The sequence below is a fragment of the Lepisosteus oculatus genome, chromosome 28 (assembly GCF_040954835.1).
Source record: "Lepisosteus oculatus isolate fLepOcu1 chromosome 28, fLepOcu1.hap2, whole genome shotgun sequence".
In the NCBI taxonomy this organism is placed as follows: domain Eukaryota; kingdom Metazoa; phylum Chordata; class Actinopteri; order Semionotiformes; family Lepisosteidae; genus Lepisosteus; species Lepisosteus oculatus.
The window spans coordinates 9775954-9788703 of NC_090723.1; the positions used below are offsets into that span (position 1 = coordinate 9775954).

Below are 12750 nucleotides of genomic sequence, written 5' to 3' on the forward strand. Positions count from 1 at the left end.
ACCCGTCCAATGCGCACACCTGTTCTTTTCGCGATCAAACACAATCCACCTGTCGCGCCATCCCTCGCCAGCAAACCGGCTGACATCCAGACTGCTCCCGCGAAGGTCTCTCAAGACTCTCCTACCCGCACCGGGAAATTGTAACACAATCTAATGTCATCAGAATTTTGTTTTATTTAAAAAGGGGGGGATCAATAAGGGTTTTCTAACCTTTTGCCCCCCAAGTACTACTCAATTCCCAAGAAATATCAGTGTCTAACATTCAAAAATAAAACACCGGACCTCTGTTTCCTGCCCTAGTGTGCCCAGCTGTCGTGTTAATTGATTATTTAAGCGCAGTCCGCCGGGGCTCCACACTCGTACGAGGGATGCGGCGCCCCCGGGACCAGAGGCAGGGGTCCGCCACCCCGTACCTCACTTTCTTCCCATCTCCGCCTGTCGCTCTCACACCCGCTCCCTTGTCCAATTCTACCCCTCGCAGTTTACAGAGTTTTTCCGCTCAGAAAGTACGGCTCCTCTCCCGCTCCGTGTCCTACCTGCCATCGCCGCGGTGTCCTCGCGCCGCGCCGCGCTCTCGGGAGCCGTTTGAAATTGCCTCGCTCGCCTCGAGACTCCGCAGGGGACAGCCGCGAGATTCCCTCTTCCCCGCCTGGAGCTCGCTGGGGCTTGGATACGGCGCTGCTGACGTCACACGCTATCCCTTGGAGACGGGCGTCTTAAAGGCGCAGCGCACTAAAGACAGGCGCGGCGGCTCTCGGTGGAGGAGAGATTCTTTTCGACTTTCCATCTCATTTTGTATTGTGTCTTTAACCTTTTCATGAAAGTTTGTTTTCAAATTGGATGGATATTTATGGAGTTTAGCTCCGCGATTGTAAACCCTGCCAAAACGCAGTCGTGAATTTCCAGGTCTACCACGCTAAAAGCAGTTTTAACAGATCAACAGATTTGAGTTTCCAAAGTACTGTACTGTAGAGGTGGTGCCTTTAAACGTTCTTCATATACAAACCATGCATTTGTAATATTTAAGACAATGCCCACATATATCTAGTTTTTTTATTGAGGGATACAGGTGAAGTACTAAGACATCTCTCGGAAAATACATCTGGAAGGAGAGACGCTGTGCTCATCTCGAGCCAACCGCTTCCACACCTGCTCAGACCCAGTGGACTCGCAGCGGCGCATTGCGCCCCCTAGTGGCCACCGGTGAACACTGCGGTTACAAACGCAGAGGCAGAAGCCGTAACATCACAAGCAAACCACAAAGGCTTTTCGGTAAACGAACACATATTTTAATTATATTCACTAGAAGCCGGATCAGCGCAGGCCATCACTGACGCCACCTGCGGTCCATTAACTCGGGGAAAAAATGCTTATTCCAAAGTAAATGCTGTGGTCAGCTGGGAAATGTATTTTATTTTTTTCCTTTTTTGGAACTACAGTACATATTTTATTTGATGAAAGTTACAGAGAATAAAGTCTATAGTTTGTGGGAAATCCTGGACTCTTAAGGACAACCTCTGCCCTTATCCTAGATTGTCACTATTCAATTCATATATATAAAGAAATGTTAACAGTTCATGCAAGTTCAAGGTCTTTATTATTCGGCATTAGTACAAACTCATTCACTGCTGTATTTACATATGGGGTCATTCATATTGTTGCACTATTGCACAGTAGTGTAGTGTGCTCTGGGTTTAACAGTGCTGTCAGTCAGACTCCCAGTGCAGAGCAGTTTGATCCACTCCAGGTGTGACAGTGCTGTCAGACTCCCAGTGCAGAGCAGTTTGATCCATTCCAGGTGTGACAGTGCTGTCAGTCACTCCCAGTGCGCAGCAGTCTGATCTGCTCCAGGTGTGACAGTGCTCCCAGTCAGACTCCCAGTGCGTAGCAGTCTGATCCGCTCCAGGTGTGACGGTGCTCCCAGTCAGACTCCCAGTGCGCAGCAGTCTGATCCGCTCCAGGTGTGACAGTGCTGTCAGACTCCTAGTGCGCAGCAGTCTGATCCGCTCCAGGTGTGACAGCGCTGTCAGACTCCCAGTGCGCAGCAGTTTGATCCACTCCAGGTGTGACAGTGCTGTCAGTCACTCCCAGTGCGCAGCAGTCTGATCTGCTCCAGGTGTGACAGTGCTCCCAGTCAGACTCCCAGTGCGCAGCAGTCTGATCCGCTCCAGGTGTGACGGTGCTCCCAGTCAGACTCCCAGTGCGCAGCAGTCTGATCCGCTCCAGGTGTGACAGTGCTGTCAGACTCCTAGTGCGCAGCAGTCTGATCCGCTCCAGGTGTGACAGCGCTGTCAGTCACTCCCAGTGCGCAGCAGTCTGATCTGCTCCGCTCCAGGTGTGACAGTGCTCCCAGTCAGACTCCCAGTGCGTAGCAGTCTGATCCGCTCCAGGTGTGACAGTGCTGTCAGTCACTCCCAGTGCACAGCAGTCTGATCCACTCCAGGTGTGACAGTGCTCCCAGTCAGACTCCCAGTGCGCAGCAGTCTGATCCACTCCAGGTGTGACAGTGCTGTCAGTCAGACTCCCAGTGCGCAGCAGTCTGATCCACTCCAGGTGTGACAGTGCTGTCAGACTCCCAGTGCGCAGCAGTCTGATCCGCTCCAGGTGTGACAGTGCTGTCAGACTCCTAGTGCGCAGCAGTCTGATCCGCTCCAGGTGTGACAGCGCTGTCTGTCACTCCCAGTGCGCAGCAGTCTGATCTGCTCCGCTCCAGGTGTGACAGTGCTCCCAGTCAGACTCCCAGTGCGTAGCAGTCTGATCCGCTCCAGGTGTGACAGTGCTGTCAGTCACTCCCAGTGCACAGCAGTCTGATCCACTCCAGGTGTGACAGTGCTCCCAGTCAGACTCCCAGTGCGTAGCAGTCTGATCCGCTTTAGGTGTGACAGTGCTGTCAGTCACTCCCAGTGCGCAGCAGTCTGATCCGCTCCAGGTGTGACAGTGCTCCCAGTCAGACTCCCAGTGCGTAGCAGTCTGATCCGCTCCAGGTGTGACAGTGCTGTCAGTCACTTCCAGTGCACAGCAGTCTCATCCACTCCAGGTGTGACAGTGCTGTCAGTCAGACTCCCAGTGCGCAGCAGTCTGATCCACTCCAGGTGTGACAGTGCTGTCAGACTCCCAGTGCGCAGCAGTCTGATCTGCTCCAGGTGTGACAGTGCTCCCAGTCAGACTCCCAGTGCGCAGCAGTCTGATCCGCTCCAGGTGTGACAGTGCTGTCAGACTCCTAGTGCGCAGCAGTCTGATCCGCTCCAGGTGTGACAGCACTGTCAGTCACTCCCAGTGCGCAGCAGTCTGATCTGCTCCGCTCCAGGTGTGACAGTGCTCCCAGTCAGACTCCCAGTGCGTAACAGTCTGATCCGCTCCAGGTGTGACAGTGCTATCAGTCACTTCCAGTGCACAGCAGTCTCATCCACTCCAGGTGTGACAGTGCTGTCAGTCAGACTCCCAGTGCGTAGCAGTCTGATCCGCTCCAGGTGTGACAGTGCTGTCAGTCACTCCTATTGCGCAGCAGTCTGATCCGCTCCAGGTGTGACAGTGCTGTCAGTCAGACTCCCAGTGCGCAGCAGTCTGATCCGCTCCAGGTGTGACAGTGCTGTCAGTCAGACTCCCAGTGCGCAGCAGTCTGATCTGCTCCAGGTGTGACAATGCTTCCAGTCAGACTCCCAGTGCACAGCAGTCTGATCCGCTCCAGATGTGACAGTGCTGTCAGACTCCCAGTGCGCAGCAGTCTGATCTGCTCCAGGTGTGACAGTGCTCCCAGTCAGACTCCCAGTGCGCAGCAGTCTGATCCGCTCCAGGTGTGACAGTGCTGTCAGACTCCTAGTGCGCAGCAGTCTGATCCGCTCCAGGTGTGACAGCACTGTCAGTCACTCCCAGTGCGCAGCAGTCTGATCTGCTCCGCTCCAGGTGTGACAGTGCTCCCAGTCAGACTCCCAGTACGTAGCAGTCTGATCCGCTCCAGGTGTGACAGTGCTGTCAGTCACTTCCAGTGCACAGCAGTGTCATCCACTCCAGGTGTGACAGTGCTGTCAGTCAGACTCCCAGTGCGTAGCAGTCTGATCCGCTCCAGGTGTGACAGTGCTGTCAGTCACTCCTATTGCGCAGCAGTCTGATCCGCTCCAGGTGTGACAGTGCTGTCAGTCAGACTCCCAGTGCACAGCAGTCTGATCCGCTCCAGGTGTGACAGTGCTGTCAGTCAGACACCCAGTGCGCAGCAGTCTGATCCACTCCAGGTGTGACAGTGCTGTCAGTCAGACTCCCAGTGCGCAGCAGTCTGATCTGCTCCAGGTGTGACAGTGCTGCCAGTCAGACTCCCAGTGTGCAGCAGTCTGATCCGCTCCAGGTGTGACAGTGCTGTCAGACTCCCAGTGCGCAGCAGTCTGATCCGCTCCAGGTGTGACGGTGCTGTCAGACTCCCAGTGCGCAGCAGTCTGATCCACTCCAGGTGTGATGGTGCTCCCAGTCAGACACCCAGTGCGCAGCAGTCTGATCCACTCCAGGTGTGACAGTGCTGTCAGTCAGACTCCCAGTGCGCAGCAGTCTGATCCGCTCCAGGTGTGACAGTGCTGCCAGTCAGACTCCCAGTGCGCAGCAGTCTGATCCACTCCAGGTGTGACGGTGCTGTCAGACTCCCAGTGCGCAGCAGTCTGATCCACTCCAGGTGTGATGGTGCTCCCAGTCAGACACCCAGTGCGCAGCAGTCTGATCCACTCCAGGTGTGACAGTGCTGTCAGTCAGACTCCCAGTGCGCAGCAGTCTGATCCGCTCCAGGTGTGACAGTGCTCCCAGTCAGACTCCCAGTGTGCAGTAGTCTGATCCGCTCCAGGTGAGACAGTGCAGCAGTCTGATCCGCTCCAGGTGGGTTCAACCAGCCCTCTACACTCTATACACATTTTACCTTATTTAGAATAACACAGCACAGTCGCATATAAACGCACATATGCAAAATAAAATAAAACGCAAAAAACATCTTTGCTTTTCTGCCTGATCATTAGTTTGTGCGACAGCCATAAGCTTGTCAAACGTGGAACGGATCAAAAAAACGGTGCGACATTCCTGGAGAGCATATTTAAATATTCAGAAGTGGCTCGTCTAAAACGGCTTAGCAACAACAAGCAAGGTTTTGTCTTTCTAAAATCGAATACCCGATGTTCGTCTAAACAACAGATGAGGGAGAATGGGTTCTCCTCCAGGTGTAAACACCTGACGTGCTATCCTACAGCGATGGGCACTCAGCCGGGTGGCAGGACAGGCGACAGCGGGGGGAAGTGGGAAAGGAACAGCGCCGTCTGTCAGTCTGGGCGGCGGGGACACGTCTCGGTGTACTGTGCGCGCACCTGGCCTCGTGGCGCTACCTTCCCTCGCGCAGCTACGGGATCTCTACAGACTCGGGGAAGAGCTGCGTCTCCATCTGCTCCCGCCCGCCTCCGCGCGGCCGGTCACGAGCCTGGCAGGTCGCCTGGTGCTGGATCTGCCACGTGCCGTCCTTGTAGGCGCAGAAGCAGACCGTGCGGGCGTCGACCTCCACGCGCACCCCGGCGGGGATGATGGTGTTTCCGGCGAAGCAGTTGGCCCCTGGCGGGGATAGAAACAGCCGTCAGAATCGCGGGCAGCCTGCACCTGCTTTTTAAAGACGAGATTTCTGTGTTTTTTTACGCTTTTTGTGACACATAGGTTTTAAAAACAGTCGACAATTATTATAGCATACGTGACCGATATAACTAGTTTCCTGACACATTCTACACGGTTATAAATGTGTCGTGAAAATGCGGCGCATCCTTTTTGCTCGCGTTGATCAGGCGGTAACTGAGCCCTGTGCCACATTTAAACCGCTCGTCGGAGCCTTTGAAGTCGACCCCCCCACCGGCTGATAATTTTAACTTGCCTTGAGATGTTGTAGCATGAATTAAAAATACACCAGCGCACGTACAGAAAAACGGCCCGGGGAGGACCGGGCTTGGCGCAGCTTCCTCGAGACAGACAGCACCCGGGCCCCGCTAGACTCTCGGGACTGGACGCCTGTCCCGCCGGCGCGTGAAGCGCCTCACGCTCGGAGCGGCGCGAGACGAGGTGCACGCGCGCAGAGCAAGAGGGGGCGCCAGACACGCGAGTGTTTTGGGGGGAATGTCGGCGCGCCAGCCAGCTCCCAGATTGTCCTCCAGTGTGGTGCTCACTCCTGTCTCACCCTGACCCTGGTTCGGCTGACGGAATTCTGTCTCTTTCTTTTTACTTGAGCCTGCCTTTGTATCCTTTTTATCTTAAAATAATGAAAATAATTTAAAAAAAAATCAGTAACAGAGCCACACTGGTATTATATGTGTATGGAACTGTTTAGTTCGCAAAAAAAGAGAAAATTGTCATGTTGTGGAAGTTTGTGTGTTTTCTTTTATTTGTATGAGAGAGAGGTTAAAGAGAAAAAAGTTTTGGTTTACCTGACAAGACAGGACTGGGCTGCTCTCTCTGGGTCCTGATTTAATAATAATTCCTGACACTGTGTGTGTGTGTGCGTGTCAGTGTGTGTGTGTCAGGTGCGACAGGCAGGTTACCGTTCTTGCAGACGGGACAGCAGTGATGGGGCTCGAAGGTGGGGTCCACACAGTGCAGGGCAGGACACTCGGCCACAGTGCAGTACACCTCCCTGTTGGCCCCACAGCGGCACCTCTCACACGGGGACAGCTGCAGGGCAAGAGCACAGAGTCCCGGGACAGGCTGGGAGTGAGCCTCAGTGTGCCCACCCTCACTGCCCACTGCGCCAGACCAGGGGGCTGATGACATCATTCCCTGCAAACTACCGTCCCCATTCATCAGCTCCTCTGTTAGCTGCCCCAGTTCCTCTGCAGTCTGTCACCAGGGTTTTGACACAGTTAGAGAGGAGGTTCCCCTGGGCTAAGACCACGACGGCCCTAGAAATAATCTGCTTGATTCCGGGCTTGGACCGTGTGAGAGCACAGCTGTCTTACAGAAAAACCCAGTTTGGGCTCAGTCACACACATGGCAGATGCTGTTTTAAAGAACATAACTGAACTATGTGGTCACAAACCTTTATCAAACGTACTTTCCCTTTTAAAAAGAAAATAATAAACTTGGGTGGTAAACTGCGTCTTCTACAAATTCTATAAACACAGACGTGAGCATTCATCTCAAAACTGGACGAAAGTTAACTGTTACTAAATGAGCTGATTCAGCTCAGAAGTCACTTCACTATTCAAGTTCAAAACAGGAAAGAACGTTGCACAAACACTTCTGCTCTGGATTGCATTATATCTCTGCTACTGCAAGTGTTAGTGGTTCGAACCCGAGCCGAGCAGTGCGTGGCAGGGCAAAGCGAAGCTCTGCTCACAGCCCTGTGCACCATCCCAGTGCGGCAGCTACTCCTCTGCTAGGAGAGTCTCAAAACAGCAGCTGCAGCAGGAGCTCTGGGCAAGCAGACCATCTCCTTCACAGACACAGACCTCTGCAGAACACTCACTCTGCACGAGAACACACACTCTGCACGAGAACAATCACTCTGCACGAGAACACACACTCTGCACGAGAACACACACTCTGTAGGAGAACACTCACTCTGCAGGAGAACACTCACTCTGTAGGAGAACACTCACTCTGCAGGAGAACACACACTGCATGAGAACACACACTCTGCACGAGAACACTCACTCTTCAGGAGAACACTCACTCTGCACGAGAACACTCACTCTGCACGAGAACACACACTCTGCACGAGAACACACACTCTGCAGGAGAACACACACTCTGCACGAGAACACTCACTCTGCACGAGAACAATCACTCTGCACAAGAACGCTCACTCTGCAGGAAAACACACACTCTGTAGGAGAACGCTCTGCACGAGAACGCTCACTCTGCAGGAGAACGCTCACTCTGCACGAGAACGCTCACTCTGCACGAGAACGCTCACTCTGCACAAGAACAATCAATCTGCAAGAGAACAATCACTCTGCAGGAGAACACACACTCTGCACGAGAACGCTCACTCTGCACGAGAACACACACCTGCAGGAGAACACACACCTGCAGGAAAACATTCACTCTGCACGAGAAGAATCACTCTGCACGAGAACACTCACTCTGCACAAGAACGCTCACTCTGCACAAGAACGCTCACTCTGCAGGAGAACACACACACACCTGCAGGAGAACACACACCTGCAGGAGAACACACACACCTGCAGACGCACTGTGCGGGGCTGCGGCGCGGGCAACGACACGCAGGGCACGGCGACTCACCATGAACTCCTCCAGCAGCCGGTAGGTCCGGCCCCCGTACTCGCACACCTGCCGCACGGCCTCGCAGCGCGGGCAGCAGGTGCGGAAGCTCACGCGCGTGCACCTGGGGTGGATGCGCGGGCAGCGCGGCTTGACACAGACCGGGCCGTCCTCCGTGCAGGTGCAGGGGCACGCCCGGGGGCTGGGGCGGTAGGTCTCGCCCAGGGCGTACACGAAGCCGCGCTCGTCCAGGCACCACTTGCCCCGGTAGTCGCCGAAGTCGTAGTCCGCGTCGCTCTTGGCGGAGGAGGGCTCCCCGGCGGCCCCCCGGGCGCAGGCGAGCAGCGCCAGGGCGGCGCACAGGCAGCCGCGGAGGACGGGGGCTGGCGTCCTCACAGCGGCCGGGGCTTGGGCAGGACGAGGCGCCCAGCGCCCGCGGCTCAGCGCCGGCCGACAGCAACCGAGCTGGAGCATCGCTCAAACGTGCGACTGAGGCCAACTGCTCTCAGGTCCTTTCTCAAGCTCTGCCAGCTGGGGATTAAAAAGCCCTGCGAACTGTGATGGTCACATGGCCGTAGAAAATAATGCCCACACGCTGGGCGCACGCGTTATTTTCCACTGCGCCCGAGACTGGCACCGGCGGCACGTGCAATCGATCCTGTACACGAAGCAGAGCGAGGAATACCGGGGGAGGTTCACACAGAAAAGACTTCCAATTCCCTCTCACAGCTGGCACAACATCTGTTGTTTTTCCTTGCCGGATCGTAGGTTGTCATCCATTCACCATTCTCCGAAACGTCACTGCTGGACCTCTGATGCAAACTGATTTGCTGGCTGACCAGTGAGCGCGTTGACCTGGATTCGGGGGATTAAAAATAGATTTTCCCGCACGGAGCCAAATGTCGTTCTGGGCTCAGGGTGTGGGGCCTGCGACTCGCTTCTCTCTGCCTTCTGTTTCGGCCCGAGTGGCGCCGAGCGAGTGGGCAGCCGTGCCCGGCTGGGGCCGCCACGCCGGGTTATTCCAGTGCAGGGGAAGTCAGAAGGAGAGCAGAGTATGGTTTGGCAGGAAACAGCCGGAATCTGCTCCTGCTCACAACTTTTCTGAAACCGGGAAGTTGGGTGGGCTTTGCGTTTCGCAATCAGAGCCGGCACATGGCTTGTCTGCTGAGATCTTTGTCGAGTCAGCTTTCAGGACCGCACGAGGGACGGAAAAAGCGTTGGCGGAGACAGAAGTGGAAAGGTCGTCCTGAGGTCACGGAGGTTTGGGTGCTTATAAGACGGGCGTCTCGGGAGGCAGCCGTCCGCACGGCGCAGGGATGGCGCCTCTGCAGCTGCTCCTCCTGCTCTCGCTGCTCGCTGCGTCCTCGGCCTCCCAGCAGGCCCTGGGCTCCTGCCGCATCGTCTGCGACCCCCCCGCCTCGGGGGCAGCCAGAGGGGAACACGGTGTGGTCGTCCCCCTCTCCGCCGGCGCCCCCGGACCCCCGGGGCCGGCGGGGCCCCCCGGCAAAGCGGGGCCGAGGGGCAGCCCTGGAATACCGGGGCCCCCAGGGGGGCCTGGCACTGCCACACGCCCCAGGATCGCCTTCTACGCGGCCCTCTCTGAGCTGTTCACCCAGCAGGACGTCCTGAGGTTCACCGACGTCATCACCAACCTGGGCGCCGACTACAGCCCCGGCAGTGGCAAGTTCACCTGCAGGGTGCCGGGGGTCTACGTCTTCAGCTACCACATCCTGAAGGACGGGGAGCACATGTGGGCCGACCTCATGCTGAACAACCAGGTAACCAACTCCTTGTGTCTGCTGCTTGTGTACTCCGGGCACAGAGAGGGCAGCACACAGAGAGCAGCAGAGAGCAGCACAGAGACAACAGCACAGCACAGGCAGCACAGGCAGCACACTGAGAGCAGCACAGTGAGAGCAGCACAGAACAGGCAGCACAGGCAGCACACTGAGAGCAGCAGAGAGCAGCACAGCACAGGCAGCACAGGCAGCACACTGAGAGCAGCACAGCACAGGCAGCACACTGAGAGCAGCAGAGAGCAGCACAGCACAGGCAGCACAGGCAGCACACTGAGAGCAGCACAGCACAGGCAGCACACTGAGAGCAGCAGAGAGCAGCACAGCACAGGCAGCACACTGAGAGCAGCACAGGCAGCACAGGCAGCACACTGAGAGCAGCACAGCACAGGCAGCACACAGAGAGCAGCAGAGAGCAGCACAGCACAGGCAGCACACAGAGAGCAGCAGAGAGCAGCACAGCACAGGCAGCACACTGAGAGCAGCACAGGCAGCACAGGCAGCACACTGAGAGCAGCACAGCACAGGCAGCACACTGAGAGCAGCACAGGCAGCACAGGCAGCACACTGAGAGCAGCACAGCACAGGCAGCACACTGAGAGCAGCACAGGCAGCACAGGCAGCACACTGAGAGCAGCACAGCACAGGCAGCACACAGAGAGCAGCAGAGAGCAGCACAGCACAGGCAGCACACTGAGAGCAGCACACTGAGAGCAGCACAGCACAGGCAGCACAGAGACAACAGCACAGCACAGCACACAGTGCTGCACACAGGCAGCACACAGAGAGCAGCAGAGAGCAGCACAGAGACAACAGCACAGCACAGGCAGCACACTGAGAGCAGCACAGCACAGGCAGCACAGAGACAACAGCACAGCACAGGCAGCACACTGAGAGCAGCACAGCACAGCAAATTCATTGCAACACTTTGGGACTTAATAACCACTGGACTGTACACATCCATCTTAAGCCAATTCCCTTAGCACAGAGACCAATCACCAATTCTTAATTCGAGTTATCATGTCTTTGGAAGGGCTGATGTGGAGAGCTGTCTTGGCCTTCTCGACATGCTGCTATAACTTTCCTCTGTCTGCATTTTAAACGAACCGCGAACAGGTTTCATCGTGGTTTTCCTGTTAAAGGCTAAAGGTTAAAGGCGCCAGTTCGACAAGAGACAGAACAGGTGTGAGGTGAACAGAACAGGTGTGAGTTCTAGTCTTCAGACAACAATTCGCTTTAGAACTGAAGTTGTAATTTGGGGGAGAGAAAAGTAAAGCGTAATTTTAGCACAAGAGTTACCGGATTTGAAGATCTTTCCATGAACTAAGACCCGGATTAAAACATGTAATCCGTAAAATAAGGAAGATTCCAGTGAAATACGTGTCTAATAGGAGAGAGGAGTAACGGTACATCTGAATGAGCACTGACAGGGCGGGGAGGGGGATCGGGAGATCACTTCCTGAACGGCAGACACAGAGATCGCCCGGTCTCCGCAGGTCTACGCCAGCTCCACCGCGCAGGACGCCAGCAGCAAATTCGACACCGCGGCCAACAGCGCCGTGCTGCAGCTGAAGGCTGGGGACGAGGTCTACGTGAAGCTGGACGGGGGGCAGGTCATGAAAGACGGCGCCCAGGGCAGATACAGCACCTTCTCCGGGTACCTCCTGTACGAAGACTGAAACCCCTCCCCGCCGCAGCCCAGCTCGAACCCTCGACTTGCCGCTGAGAGTCTTGCACAGCTGCGCGGTGTCTCCTGCCTTGAGACCTGTCTGTAGCCACCAGTATACAGTATGTGAATGTGAGCGTGGCAAATTAATCAATAAAGCCCTTGACCTGCTCCACCTGTTTCCGAGATCTTTTGTTTGTTTGTTTGTTTGTTTTGCAAGCCTTTACAAACCCCCCTCAACCGCCACCCCATTTATAATCGATCAGCGAACCATTAGAAATGAGAGGCCAGTGCCTCTCCGGTCCAGCAGGGGGCGAGCGCTCCGGTGGCCCGCCGTCCCTCCCCGCCCGCTGATTGGCTGCCGCGGTCAGCAGGCTTCCTGCTATGTGGCGCTCGGGGCGTCATGTGCCGGAAGGGGCGCTGGGGCTCGTGCTGGTCAGGTTGTGTGTAGAAATGGAAGGGAAGCGCACGCGGCGGAGTTTCCAGGATGGAGCAACAGCTCACGTGAGGCGCAATGGCGCCAAGCGGGGCTTCTTGAACAGTGGCAAAATAACAGCCTGTCTACGCCACAGGCTCTGCGAAAAGAAAAAAAATGATTTAGAGTTAGAACAAGCGTTAATAATAAACTGAAGTCTCAGCGCGTTGAAAGCATTTGGAACATATAAAGTGAGGAGTGATTTAGAGGTTAGTCATAATAATCCAGAAAACAGTTAAGTGACTTCAAAAGTAAGATTTAACATGTTTTCTTCTATTATTAACACCCTTTTTACGCTGTTTACACGGAGACTCCAGTATAGTTGATGCCCCCCCATCTATAAAATCTTTGTCCTCCTACCATCTGGGAGAAGATATCGCAGTGTACGGGCCAGCTCCACCAGACTCTTAACAGTTTCTTCTCGCAGGCTGTCAGGCTCCTCAACAGCCTGGAATCTACTTGTACCCACCCCAATTCCAGAAACAGGGTTTAAATCCCCCCAGTGGGTTGTGTAGATTGTATTATGTATTTGCCTTGTAATTTGCACTATCTGCACTTGGCACTATGTGTGTCCTGTCTACAATGTCTAT

General features: G+C 55.3%; 3 protein-coding genes across 5 annotated transcripts in view; 1 reads left to right on the plus strand and 2 right to left on the minus strand.

Annotated features, from left to right (window-relative positions):
* LOC102685762 (zinc finger protein Aiolos-like) overlaps nucleotides 1-968 on the minus strand; it is a 40325-nt gene extending 39357 nt beyond the window's left edge. For 2 of the 3 annotated variants that reach the window (XM_015362341.2, XM_015362340.2), the window contains exon 1: nucleotides 537-968. In XM_015362341.2, the coding sequence (XP_015217827.2) occupies nucleotides 537-543 (7 nt within the window). In that variant the 5' untranslated portion in view covers nucleotides 544-968. Of the gene's footprint in view, nucleotides 1-19; nucleotides 55-536 lie in introns of those variants that run through there. The other variant, XM_015362338.2, reaches the window with a different exon arrangement.
* A 606-nt stretch (nucleotides 969-1574) lies between these two features.
* Nucleotides 1575-9389, minus strand: LOC138225484 (von Willebrand factor C domain-containing protein 2-like). Its single transcript, XM_069185732.1, has 3 exons — nucleotides 8245-9389; nucleotides 6543-6672; nucleotides 1575-5571 (listed from the first exon to the last, which is right to left on the minus strand). Exons 1-3 carry the CDS (start codon nucleotides 8695-8697, stop codon nucleotides 5366-5368), a joined length of 789 nt encoding a protein of 262 aa, XP_069041833.1. The 5' UTR covers nucleotides 8698-9389; the 3' UTR covers nucleotides 1575-5365.
* Nucleotides 9390-9490: 101 nt separating this feature from the next.
* On the plus strand, nucleotides 9491-11856 carry LOC102693841 (complement C1q-like protein 3). The gene is made up of 2 exons (XM_006638368.3): nucleotides 9491-10001; nucleotides 11516-11856. The coding sequence occupies exons 1-2, from the start codon at nucleotides 9540-9542 to the stop codon at nucleotides 11696-11698; spliced, it is 645 nt and encodes a 214-aa protein (XP_006638431.1). The 5' UTR covers nucleotides 9491-9539; the 3' UTR covers nucleotides 11699-11856.
* Nucleotides 11857-12750: the final 894 nt, after the last annotated feature.

Coding starts and splice junctions, on each gene's coding strand:
- LOC138225484 (XM_069185732.1), bottom strand. CDS start 8,697: ATGCTCCAGCTCGGTTGCTGTCGGCCGGCGCTGAGCCGCGGGCGCTGG. Junction 6,673..8,244: donor GGCTGCTGGAGGAGTTCATG/GTGAGTCGCCGT, acceptor CTTGCCCTGCAG/CTGTCCCCGTGTGAGAGGTG. Junction 5,572..6,542: donor CTGTCCCGTCTGCAAGAACG/GTAACCTGCCTG, acceptor TATCCCCGCCAG/GGGCCAACTGCTTCGCCGGA.
- LOC102693841 (XM_006638368.3), top strand. CDS start 9,540: ATGGCGCCTCTGCAGCTGCTCCTCCTGCTCTCGCTGCTCGCTGCGTCC. Junction 10,002..11,515: donor ACCTCATGCTGAACAACCAG/GTAACCAACTCC, acceptor CGGTCTCCGCAG/GTCTACGCCAGCTCCACCGC.